General features: G+C 63.1%; 1 protein-coding gene across 1 annotated transcript; it reads right to left on the bottom strand.

Moving 5' to 3' along the window:
* Positions 1-131: 131 nt before the first annotated feature.
* Positions 132-8,970, bottom strand: PPOX (protoporphyrinogen oxidase). The gene is made up of 13 exons (XM_075908034.1): positions 8,854-8,970; positions 7,841-7,935; positions 6,728-6,862; positions 6,031-6,146; positions 5,776-5,908; positions 4,299-4,443; positions 3,815-4,005; positions 3,421-3,481; positions 2,994-3,112; positions 2,638-2,751; positions 1,874-2,023; positions 1,753-1,795; positions 132-1,612 (listed from the first exon to the last, which is right to left on the bottom strand). Exons 2-13 carry the CDS (start codon positions 7,925-7,927, stop codon positions 1,476-1,478), a joined length of 1,431 nt encoding a protein of 476 aa, XP_075764149.1. The 5' UTR covers positions 7,928-7,935; positions 8,854-8,970; the 3' UTR covers positions 132-1,475.
* Positions 8,971-12,703: the final 3,733 nt, after the last annotated feature.

Genomic DNA, 12,703 nt, shown 5'->3' with positions numbered 1-12,703 from the left:
CTGTTTTGTGTCTGGCTGCTGCGGCACTAGCTTGTTCAGTGCAGGGCCCCAGGTCTAGGCAGGGCTGGCCTCCTTGGTGCTAGCCTGGCCCTGCCCCCAGGGGAAAATCATTCTGCACTGAGCCACAGGAATCCAGCCATGGGGGTTTATTTGTCAATGACCAGAAATAGTTAGATAGGAACTCTTCTCTCCTCCCTATGCACCCTGCCCTGCAGCGCTCCACAAAGGCAGCATGAACGGTGAAGTTTCTGGGCAAGCCCAGTCAGGCTGGAGCTAAGTGGGAGAAGCTTTGGCAGGTGAAAGGGGGTGTCATGGTGAGAAAGTCCAGCCTAGCTCACCTGGCAGGCTGACACCTGAACATTGCTGGGAAGAACCCAGGCTGCAGCTTGCAGCTACTAGGAATCAGCACTCACTGCTGGGAGGGAGGGGAGATCTTCCAGAGGCCCCCCACTGGCTTCCCCCCCCCCCAGCCCTACCCACCTTGGACAGGAGCCAGCTCCCAATACCTGCAGAAGAAAGAGCCTTTCCTCACCCCAAGCACCCAGTGGCTGGTTGGGGGCTCCAATAGGCTCTGGTCTGTCCTTTTTCACGTTAAAGCTCTGGCTGGCTTTTTAAAATGGCAAAAAATGTCCAGGATTTTGCCCTGCAAAGGGGAGTGGGCAGGACGCACGCTTGTCAAATTGAATGTTCAGAGCTGCACCCCCAGACCTTTCACTGCTACTCTGCATGTGCCCCCATGCCTAGAGGGAAAAGCATGTGGCTGCGACAGGAGCCCAGGTGAGACCGGGGGGGGGGGGGGGGGGAGGAGGACGAAGAGGGGAGTTGGCAGGTTGGTTCTGTCCACAGAGGTGCAGTGTTACCCTCGACCCTCCTAGATTAGGGCCCCCGTTCTGCAGGAGAAGTGCATTAGATTAGAGTGGGGTGGCTGAGGGTACCTGGCACTGGGTTAGAGTAGGGAACGGGCCATTAAAACTTCTGGTTCCTTTCCTTTTCTGCAGGTGAGCAGGGGGGCTGTTTGGGTAGACCAGGGGGAGGGGGAGGGTGTTCTAGTCTCAGCTCTGAGGCTAATTAGGCAGGCAGGAGAAAGGGATTCTGGGAAGAAGGATTCCTGGGTTACTTTTCCGGCCAGGCCACTTCTCCCCTCAATGCCTTAAACTTCATGCCCTAGGACAGGCCCTAGCTAGCAGCCTCCCTGCCCCTCTCCTCCTGGCCCAGCAGCTAGAGCCTGCACTGCTGCATGTCTTGGGGTGGTTCATCAGAAAAGTGGGAGTCTGGAGTCCTCCTTGCACCACGAGAGGCAGCAACAAGGCAGCAGCCAGATCCCAGAGCTTGGCGTGTGCAGTGATAAGTTTGCTGGTGCCCAAGTCCAGCCTCCTCTGCAAGTGGAGCAGCCACCGCAACACCAAGTGTCCTTTCTTGAAAGTTCAAATATGGTAACCCGAGAGTTAGTTCAAGCAGAAGGTGCCTGGGGCAGATCAGTGGGCCTGGCCGAGGAGGCGGGTGACAGCTGTCTTGGCGCTGTAGATACAGTCGTTCACAGAGACGCCCTGGTAGGAAGCCCCGATTAGGCTCAGTGGCAGCCCCTCTTGCTCCAGGTAATGGTTGATGGTCTCTGCCAAGGAGGAATAGAGGGAATAAGGCTAGAGGGACCTCAACCCCCTTTCCCCACAGCATATAGGCTGCTGCTCCCCAGCTGTGTCAACAAATCCCACGGCCCAGCTCAGGGCTCAGACAGTGGCTGCGCCCCCTTACCTGTCCTCCGCCAGTGGCCGAGTGTGTACTGCGGGATGGCGGCCTGTGGAAGGACCAGAGAATGGTGAGAGCTGGTTTGGCTCCGCTGGTTCCCAGTGCTGCCCACCCCCACCCCACCTACCTTGAGCACCTTGACGATTGTGCGAGAGGGCTCCGTCACTATGCCCAGGTGCACCCTCACCGCCTCCTTGGCACGGCTCAGCAGCATGGCCTGAGGCACCGTGTCCGGGTCCCCAAAGGCCTGTGCAAACCACGCACCGCCCAGCATCACCTGCAGGAGCAAACCAACCGCTCAGGAAAGGAGCAGGATCTTGGCTGGGGGCCAACAAGACGTTTGCCCTGCCCCGACGAGTGGGGATGTTGGCTCCAGGAAGCCAGGCTCTCCCCCTACCTGCCCTCAATGGGGCCACAGAGGGCCCAGTCCAGAGCCATGTAGATGGAATCCCCTGCCCCACACTGAGGACACGGCTGAGCTGGTGCATGGCCAGGCCGTCCCTCAGCACATGGGAGGAATCAGCAGGATTCCTGGGGGTCCTGGGCCTGATCCCACAGTTCAGCAACTCCCCCACTTTCTGCTCTATGCTGCAGTGGAACCAGACCCCTTGTCATAGGCACCAACATGGGTGCCATGGGGCTGGAGCACCCACTAGCAGGCCTTGCTAATCGGTTCCCCTCCCCCATCCTCAGCAGCAGGCACTGGGGTGGGGAGAGGTGGGGGTGGGGCATGGGTGAGTTGGTGTCAGGCTCCCCTGGGGAATCAGAAAGTCAGCACCTGTGCACCCTATGGCCAGGATCCCAGGGCCCATGGCTGGACCTGTGCCTGTCCATACCCAGCCCCCTCTGCCACCAGCAGCCTCCCTGGTGGGGGCCGGGGGACATGCTCACCGTGAGCCGGATGGAAGGGCCACCGGTGCCATTCTGCTCCGGGAAGGCAACCGAGTCATAGACAATGCCCAGCAGGGAGCTATCTTCAAACGAGGGCACCAGATGCCCGAATCCCTAGGACAGAGACAGGACGACACTGTAACCCCCCTGCCCCAAGGGAGATTGGCAGCCCCCTCCCCCCTCAGCCACCGCTGACTCAGGGTGGGGTAGAGCCCCATGACACGAGGGCAGGACTGGCCATTCCCCCTTCCTGCTCTCGCACAAGTAATGCTGGGTGCCCGGGGGAGGGGGTGATGCTGAGCCAGGGCTGGGGGGCTGCAGTGGGTTACGGCAGCAGGCAGGAGCACCCGTCTCACCATGATGGGCAGCGTGGCACCCTCGTACTGCAGGTTCACCACACCCACCGACACGGCCTCAATGCTGCGCAGCTCCTGGGCGAGCGGCTCAGCCCAGCTGGGGAGCAGCGCCGCCAGAGCTGGAAAGAGAGAGATGCCTCAGCACCCAACAGCCGGGGCCTCCACAGCCCTCCCCCCACCGCTCGGAGCTGGAACGCCTGCTCGAGACCATGGCCAGGGAGAACACACAGGCCCCCCAGACCCCTGCTCTCACCACTAGCCCACACTCCTGCACAGAGGGGAAGGCAGCACCCAGGCCCTACACAAGGTCTCAGCTGAACAAGAGACAGTCCCAACCCCTCCATTCCTGAGCACTTGGATGGCTCCACAGCCACCTGGGAGCAAGCGACTGCAGATGGGCTGCCCTCAGCACCGGCTGCACCCCTACCTCTGGCCGGGATGGCACTGATCACGTGGTCTGCGCTCAGGCTGCCGTCCTCCAGGGTGATCTAGACGGGAAAGGCGCAGTCAGAGCAGAGACCCCCAGCCCACAGCACTGCCCCACCGAGCAGAGAGGGGGCTTCCCAAGGATGGATGGAACCCAGGAATCCGGGCTCCCAGACCACCTGGGAGAACCCACTCGCCTCCGAGAGCCGGGCCACGAACCCAGGAGTCCTGGCTCCCATCCTCCTGCCGCTCTCGTTCACCCCGAACGAGGCCCAGGTGATGTCTGACAAGACAAGTGCGGCAAGAAGCTGAGGCTCAGTTTCAGTTTAACCCTTTGAAGTCCAGCAGTGCCCTTGGGGTCCAGGAAGTCGTATGCACCCTGCTGCCACCCCCACCTGCCAGCGCTCAGGTGCTGTTCTCTCCAGGCGCTGTAGGCGGGCGTGGCAGAGAATCTCCACCCCACGCCGGCTCAGGAAGTCCTGCAGGGCCTCGGGCAGCGTCTCCATGCCCCCTCGCAGCGACCACTGGCTCCAGCGCTCATGCTGGGCCCTGCGGCTCAGTGCCGAGTCCAGGGCAGGGCCCTTCCCTAGGAGCAGAGAGCAGGCTAGAGACCCGTCCACATGGCAGGAACCCCCAGTCCCCAGCTCTGCCCTGACCCAAATGGGCAGCATCAAGGGAAAGGGCCCCCCGAGAGCGGAGCTGGCCCGGGGTGCCTGGGAGCCCAAGGCAGGACGCAGCACCGCCAGTCAGTGATGGAGCAGGGCCCCAACTCAGGCACATGCTCCTGCCCCTGTGGAGCCCAGCCCAGTGCACAGACACAGCCCCTCCCACGCAGCAGCTCCATCGCCCCTTTCAAGGGGCTGTGTGGCCAGCTCTCACCTCCGCCCAGGGCCATCCCCAGGATGACGGAGCGCCGCCTCCGCTCCGCTTCAAACAGCACAGGGAAGCAGGAGCGCACGCTCAGGGCCCGGCAGTCTCCAGCGAACACCCCCCGGCACAGGCTGTCGATGGCAATGTCGGCCAGCTGGGGAGCCAAGGGGAGAGGAGCCGTCAGACCCTGCCCTGCCATCACCCTGCTGGGCACAGGGAGCCTGCCCCAGCCCCGTCCACTGGGTGCGGGCAAGAGAGAAGGGATCTTCCGAGGAGAGTTCTGCAGAGCCAGCAAGCAGGAGGTGCAAAGACGACAGCTCCCACGTCACCCATGGGGCAGAGACCACCCTGGACCCGAGCACTGCTTTCCTTCCTTCCTAGAGTGACCCGAGATAGCCCCAGGTCCACCTGCCCTTCCCACCCCCAGGACTGGGCAGATGAGGCTGCCAGCCAACCCCCCAAGGCCCTGCTCAGGACAGAGTGCAGACAGGAGAAAGAGGCCGGTCCCAGGCCTGCAGTCAGCCCCAGCCCACTTCCCCAAAGCCCTCCATGCCATGCATAGCTCCCACTCCCCACACCCCCAGCTACTGGGGAGAGGTGTCAGGCCTGCAGTCAGACTGTGCCTAGCACCCGCACCCAGCCAGCGGTTTCTCCTGCACTTGGGCAGGGGCAGGGGCAGGACGACTCCACATGCCGGGTGCAGGAGCCTCCACTCTGCAGCTCCTACAGGTTGGAGCACATCCCCCTCCCCTCATGGGACTCCCAGCACCACAGTCTTCCCTCAGATGCCCCAGCCCTGCCCTGGCCAGCTGGTGGCCTGTTCGTCCCTCTCCTCCTCTAACACTTTGCCACAGTGCTCTGGAGCCCAAGGGTGGGAATTAGGCTGCTCACCATTAGGATGTCAGGCATGATCAGATGGGGAAACTGAGTCACAGAGGGGGAAAGGCTCTGGCTTCAATGTGTCTGTGGCAGAGCTGGGACAGAACCTGACTTCCAGTCTCTCCTGCTTCACCAGTGGCCAATGGAGAAACCCATCCTGGCAATGCAGCTACCCCCTTTCCAAGGCAGGAAGCGGCAGCTGCTCCACCGCACAGTGACAGTGCCTGGCAGTCTGGGATGGGAAAGGCAGAGCCCTGCATGCAGCAGTCAGGCGCTAGGAAGCTCGGCAGGCTCGTCTCAGGGCACCTGGGTTCTCAGCCTGGCTCTTGGGTCTCCAGTGGGCCCAGGCGACAGGGGCTTGAGTCAAGACCCCATGACAGTGCAGTACAGATCCCAGGCTGCCTGGAGCCCATCTGGGAGGCCCTGCCTGGCTCCCTTCCCCCACTCCCTGCTGGGTGAAGATAGGCAGAACTGCTGCCACCACACCCTGTGGCCCAGCCCTATCTCCTCCCCCCGTGCCCTGCCTGTCAGCTCTTCTCCCCACCCCAGGCTCCCTGCCCAGCACGGAGCCACACTCACCACCCGGCTCCCCAACCTGGGCTAATACCTCCTTTCCGAAGCGGCGGCTCACAAAACCGTGGATGGTCTCATCTGGCTGAGTGCCCCGGGGGACTGTCAGCTCCCGCAGCCCACTCCAGAGCAGGGGCTTGGTGAAGGGCGGCACCGTCCGCAGAACACCGCTGCCAACACACACACAGGGGTTACCGGGCTGGGGCGCAGGAAGCGGAGTGAACAGAGGCAGCGCAGTGGCTGGATAGGCCTGTGGGCAGGGACACCCAGGCAGCAGTCACGGGCCACGTACCCAATGCCAGACGGCAGCTTGTGCAGCGCCCCACTCACGTAGAGGTAACGGTTCTTGGACGCTGGGTGGTCACCAGGCACCGGAAGGATATCTGCGTCCAGGCCGAGTTCGGAGACCTAGGGGGAGACAAGTAGGCGAGTTGCTCACTGCCTCATGCTACTGGGGACTAGGACAGCGCCTTGAGGCCATGGCCAAAATCGGGAGTCCTGCTGCCCCAGACTCCCTACCCCTGAGACTGGTGGGGTCTTGTCACGTCAGCGTCTAACAGAGATGGACGGGGCAGGGCAGACCAAATCGACTGGCTCTGCCCAACTGCACGCAGCCACTTTGCCGACACCACCCAAACCGCCCCAGAATTGCCAGATGTTCCCACCCTTGGACCGTGCCCTACGGAGTCCCTCTAAGCATCACCTGCCCTCCCCCACCCTGTAACGTACTGGCATGTCTGCTTCCTTGCCAAGGCCCTTCCTTGCCAAGGCAGGTGCACAGCCCTTCAGCGGGGGCAGCCCCAGCTATTGGGATCAGGATCATCTAGCTGCCCTGTCCTGCTGGCCACCAGAAGGCAGCTCCCAGCCCCTTCCTTAGGAGATCAGTTCAGCTGGCCAGATCTCATCTGGACCCAAAGCCAACACTCCATGTCCTCACCCCCATCTGCATCTTGCCCCCCATCCCTATCCCGCAGGCTCTGCCCACATACCATAAGCAGAGTGTTCTTCCCCACGGTGCCGGCAGGTCGGATCCCCCTGGGGCCATGCTCAAATATGGCCCCATCTTCAGCACGAGTGGAATGGAGCCAGCCACCCAGGCGGCCACTGTCCTCCAGCAGGATTATCTGTGGGGAGGGAGGAACCCATCAGAGCAGAGCTGCAGTCACTGCAGCATTTCTCTGCCTGCTCTCTGTCACACCATGGCGCTAACGTCGCTGGAGCCCAGCACAGCCCAGTCCAGTCCAGTCACCCAGTCTTCCTGGTCTGTGGCCTATGGAGGCCATTTCCCAGCATGAAGCACCACAGTCAGCACTGGACTGGGCCTTACTGGTCACCCCAGCACCAAAGAGCTTGGAACCAAAGGGTGTGTCTAGACTACAGGGTTTTGTCGACAAAAGTCGACTTTTGTTGACAAAACTACACCTGCGTCCACACTGCCTTTGAGTTATGTCGACATAACGTCGACAAAACTCAGCAGTTTTGTCGACGTATGTAAACCTCATTCTACGAGGAATAACGCCTTTTATCGACAGAGTTCTGTCGCCAGGAGGCATTATTGCATCTACACTGTCACGTCGACAAAGTGGCTTGCTTTGTCGACAGAACTGGATGTCGTCTAGATGCTCTTTGTCGACTGTATCTGTTGACAAAACTTCTGTCGACAAAACCCTGTAGTCTAGACATACCCAAAGAGTGGGGAAAGAGCCCTAGAACCTGCCCCACAGCCAGCCACTAGGCATCCTGCACAACTAAGCCTGACAGAAGGGACCAAGGACCACTCCAGGCAGGGTGATGCCCCAGCTGGGAGGGCAGCTGCAATCACAAGGCCTCTGAATGCTGCCAAAGTCAGCCCTACAACAGGCCCCATTCCCTCCCCCCAGCATTTCCAGCAGAGCCCACGGACTAATAGGTTGGGGAGGGGGGGGCACCTCTACCCCTGGAAGGCCAGGCAGGGCATCCCCAGCACTCTTTGTGGTCTCCACAGAAAAGCCTCAGTTAGTATCCAGAGCAGTGGGGCAGCCCCATAGTCAGCAACTCATCACAACAACCCCCCCCTCCCCCCCGCAGGCAGTTTCTGGGGGTGCTGCCACAGGAGACCTCACCTTGGGAGCATTGGGGCTCTTGGCCAGGTGGTAGCAGGCAGTGAGGCCACTGATCCCACCACCCACAACAGCCACTGTTCTCTGCATCCAGCAGCCTGGGGAAGAGAGGAGAGAGGTGAGCAGGAGAGGGGCTGGCCGGTCCCGGCACGGGGATCAGCTGCTTCCCCCATTCTGGGCTCCCTGGATCTAGATCCCACCCAGGCAGCACCATGGCACAGAGCCACAGGGAGGACGGGACCCACGACACGTGCTGGGCTCAAGGCACCTGCTGCCCCGCTCCCAGCCTGACCCCCCCACTGTCCCCTAGCGCCCCCCCCGCCCTGCTCCCAGCCTAACCCCCCCACTGTCCCCTAGCGCCCCCCACTGCCTCCTAGCACCCCCCACTGCCCCGCTCCCAGCCTAACCCCCCCCACTGTCCCCTAGCGCCCCCCCCGCCCTGCTCCCAGCCTAACCCCCCCACTGTCCCCTAGCGCCCCCCACTGCCCCGCTCCCAGCCTGACCCCCCCCCCCACTGCCTCCTAGCACCCCCCACTGCCCCGCTCTCAGCCTAACCCCCCCACTGTCCCCTAGCGCCCCCCACTGCCCCGCTCCCAGCCTAACCCCCCCACTGTCCCCTAGCGCCCCCCACTGCCCCGCTCCCAGCCTAACCCCCCCGCTGCCTCCTAGCGCCCCCCGCTGCCCCGCTCCCAGCCTAACCCCCCCACTGCCCTGCTCCCAGCCTAACCCCCCCCACTGCCCTCTAGCGCCCCCCACTGCCCTGCTCCCAGCCTAACCCCCCCACTGCCCTGCTCCCAGCCTAACCCCCCCACTGCCCTCTAGCGCCCCCCGCTGCCCTGCTCCCAGCCTAACCCCCCCACTGCCCTGCTCCCAGCCTAACCCCCCCACTGCCCTCTAGCGCCCCCCACTGCCCTGCTCCCAGCCTAACCCCCCCACTGCCCTGCTCCCAGCCTAACCCCCCCACTGCCCTCTAGCGCCCCCCGCTGCCCCGCTCCCAGCCTGACTCCCACCCTCACCCTCGGAGCAGCCCGAATGCCGCTTTCCTCCGCGGCCGGGATTGGCGAGAACGGGGGAGGGAGTAATAAGCTCAGGACCAATCAGACAGCAGCAGACTGCTTTCGTCAACAAGGCGGGGAGCCGGGTACGGCGGCCGGGCAGGGCCAGGCTGCTCCTACAAAGTGGGCGGGGCGAGTAAGGAGTTGGGTCAGGGTGCCCGCCCAATGACCCCGCCCCCACCCACCCCTTACCACCCCCACTGCACCAGCGCTCCTCCTGGCCCCCCACTGCCTCCACTGCACCCCCACCCAGTCCCCATACCCCCCACTGCCTCAGTGCACCCCCCACCCAGTCCCCATACCCCCCACTGCCTCAGTGCACCCCCCCCAGTCCCCATACCCCCCACTGCCTCAGTGCACCCCCCCAGTCCCCATACCCCCCACTGCCTCAGTGCACCCCCCACCCAGTCCCCATACCCCCCACTGCCTCAGTGCACCCCCCCCAGTCCCCATACCCCCCACTGCCTCAGTGCACCCCCCACCCAGTCCCCATACCCCCCACTGCCTCAGTGCACCCCCACCCAGTCCCCATACCCCCCACTGCCTCAGTGCACCCCCACCCAGTCCCCATACCCCCCACTGCCTCAGTGCACCCCCCACCCAGTCCCCATACCCCCCACTGCCTCAGTGCACCCCCCCCAGTCCCCATACCCCCCACTGCCTCAGTGCACCCCCCACCCAGTCCCCATACCCCCCACTGCCTCAGTGCACCCCCCCCAGTCCCCATACCCCCCACTGCCTCAGTGCACCCCCCACCCAGTCCCCATACCCCCCACTGCCTCAGTGCACCCCCCCCAGTCCCCATACCCCCCACTGCCTCAGTGCACCCCCCACCCAGTCCCCATACCCCCCACTGCCTCAGTGCACCCCCACCCAGTCCCCATACCCCCACTGCCTCAGTGCACCCCCCACCCAGTCCCCATACCCCCACTGCCTCAGTGCACCCCCACCCAGTCCCCATACCCCCCACTGCCTCAGTGCACCCCCCACCCAGTCCCCATACCCCCACTGCCTCAGTGCACCCCCACCCAGTCCCCATACCCCCCACTGACTCAGTGCACCCCCACCCAGTCCCCATACCCCCCACTGACTCAGTGCACCCCCACCCAGTCCCCATACCCCCCACTGCCTCCACTGCACCCCCACCCAGTCCCCATACCCCCCACTGCCTCAGTGCACCCCCACCCTGTCCTCACTGCCCCAACACCCGCTCCCAGCCCCGTATCACCCCCACTGCCTCTAATACCGCCCCTCCCGACCCCTGTCCCTCCCCTACTGCTGTCCCCAGTAGCCCCTTGCCACCCCCACTGCACCTCAGCCCAGCCCCGCTACACCCCCCAGCCTCCACTAGCACAGCACCTCCACCCACCCCCACTGCACCTCAGCCCAGCCCTGCCCCAGTACCACCCCCACTGCCCCAGTACTCCCCTCCCAGCCCCCTTACTACTCCCACTTCCCCTTGCCAGCCACCACTGCCCCCAGTACCCTCCCCCAGGCCCTATACCACCTCACTGCCCCCACTACCCCTTTCCTGCAGCTGCACCTTCTTCCACCATCCTTCCACCCTCACCCAGCCCCCACTGTCCCCAGCACTCCCTCCCAGACCCTGTACCTCCTCCAATACCCCCAATGCCCCTTCCAGCATCTCAAATCCTTTCCCAGCCTCCCCACTGTCCCAACATCCCTGTCACCCCAATGCCCCCTCTGCCCTGTATCACCTCTACTACCCTAATACCACCCCTCCCATGCCCTGTACCACCTGTATTGCTGCCCCCTAGTACCTCCACCCCACCCCCACAGCCACCAATACCTCTGATGGAACCCCACTGGCTCCATACCCACTCCCAGCCCTTGTATCAGCCCCATGTCCCCAGTACCATCCTTCCTCCCCCCCAGGCTGGGGGTGCAGGGCCCAGCTGCCCCTTGCACAGGGTACCTGCTGGAGGGCACCAACACCTGAGACTCCCCCTGCAATCCTTTTTGAAGGCCAGCTGGGTGCTGGGAAAAGCCCTTGACTGGTTGCAGTCAGGTACCACCATCCACAGCCCCTTTTGTGGGCTCACACATCTCGCACCATCCCCTCTGCCAGGGAAAGGAAGCCTGCTCAGATAGCCCAGTTCAGCCCCTGGGCTGGCCCATTTGGAGCCACTGAGAGGAACTCCACAGAGCCCTGCATATCTCCAGTACCCTAATGCAGCCACTGAGGAAACCACACCCTCCCTTATTGGGTGCAGGGGAGGAGCAGGACTCTGCTGTAACTATGAAGAGAACCCAGGAGTCCCGGTTACTGGCAGCACAGGGGGGCATTGGGGCACAAGATACGCCTCACTCCATGCCTGGCAGGCTGTCAGAGAACTGGTCCAAGCTAGGGGTACAAATGGTTAACCAGTAAGTGTCCCACTTATCCGGTGATGCTCACCAGAGAGGGCTGGAACAGCCTCCTGCCCCCACCCACCCAGAGGGCTTTGGCCTGCTTACATTGCCCAGTGTGAGGGATCTGCAGCAGCCCCTGGAAACAGCTCTCCTGGCCAGAGGTGACTGGCCATTCCTGCCTCGCCTGGCCGGGAAGGCAGCTCTCTGGGCTGACACACGTAACCATGCTGTGTTCACCTGCCCTGGGCCTGCCTCCCCTCACACCTTGGCAGCGAAGTGCTGCTGGCAGGAATGACATCCACACCCTCCCGAGGCCTCGCCACTGCCCTTTTAACTTGTGGGAGCCTGAAAGGAGCAGTCCCCAGGGCTGTGGGGAAGCCGGGCTTTCAATAAACATGCTGCAGTGCCCGAGGGATGCCGTTCCCCGAGATCGCAGCCTCCCCTTCCTCACCAGCTGGAGCTAATTAACTGCTGGCAACCGGCACGGCATGTTTGTCCGCACAGCGCAGCCCTCGGGAGCCTTCCCCAGGCAGTGGCTGCGGAGCAGCACGGAGACAAGATCCCAGCTGCACAGGGCCTCCAGGAACCCACCAGCCCTACAGGCTGGGGCCGGGGCAGGTAGAATAGGCAGCCCTTATTCCTGGTGTAAAGGAAGGAGCCATGAGTCTTTGCAGGGTCCTGCCTCTAAGTAGGTGGGGGGAGCGACAGGTCCTGCTCTGCCCCACCACACCCCTGCTCCCTGCCCGGGGATACCATCAGCACCTGCCTGACACTCAGGCTCTCACCTGGACTTCGTCCTGGTGCCTCAAACCCAAGTTAAATCTCAGGTTCCTTCTGCAGAACATGGCTAAGGGGCTTTCCTCTCCTCCATGCAGCCAGGCTGTCAGCCGTCCACCAGCCGTGCCCTGGTCATATGCGGCTGCTCATTCTCCTCGCCCCTCGCTTGGATCAGGTTGCCCCCTTCCTGTGCATCTGCCATGCTGCCCTCACTGCTCAGGAGCAGCTCCCCCAGACACCCGCACTGCTCTCGGCCTTCACATCCCACCTTTCCCCTCCCCTTTGCCTTGATGCCTGCAAAACCGGTCACGGTGGAGCTGAGACCGCTGCCCATCAGGCTGACCAACATGATGCCTGTTCCCTCCGTCTCCCCCCCCCATCTCTTGTCTTATACTTCGAGTGGACGCACTCCCAGGATGCCGTTGTGTCTGTTCAGCACCTGGCCCCATATGGTCCTGTCTGCAGCTGGGGCTCTGAGGTGCTACCCCAATATGGATCAGTAACTCAAACCACGACAGCAGCCTCTGGCACAAGGGGAGAGGGGGCGCTCACTAGAGCCATGGACCTGCTGGCCAGAGCTGATTTCGTCTGCTACAGACTGACCAGTCCTCCTTGGCCTGGTCCCCTAGCTGGCTGTAGCAAACACAGGGGCTGAGCAGAG

Source organism: Pelodiscus sinensis, chromosome 24 (genome assembly GCF_049634645.1).
Source record: "Pelodiscus sinensis isolate JC-2024 chromosome 24, ASM4963464v1, whole genome shotgun sequence".
NCBI classification, from domain to species: domain Eukaryota; kingdom Metazoa; phylum Chordata; order Testudines; family Trionychidae; genus Pelodiscus; species Pelodiscus sinensis.
This window is presented reverse-complemented; position numbering and strand designations above follow the sequence as displayed.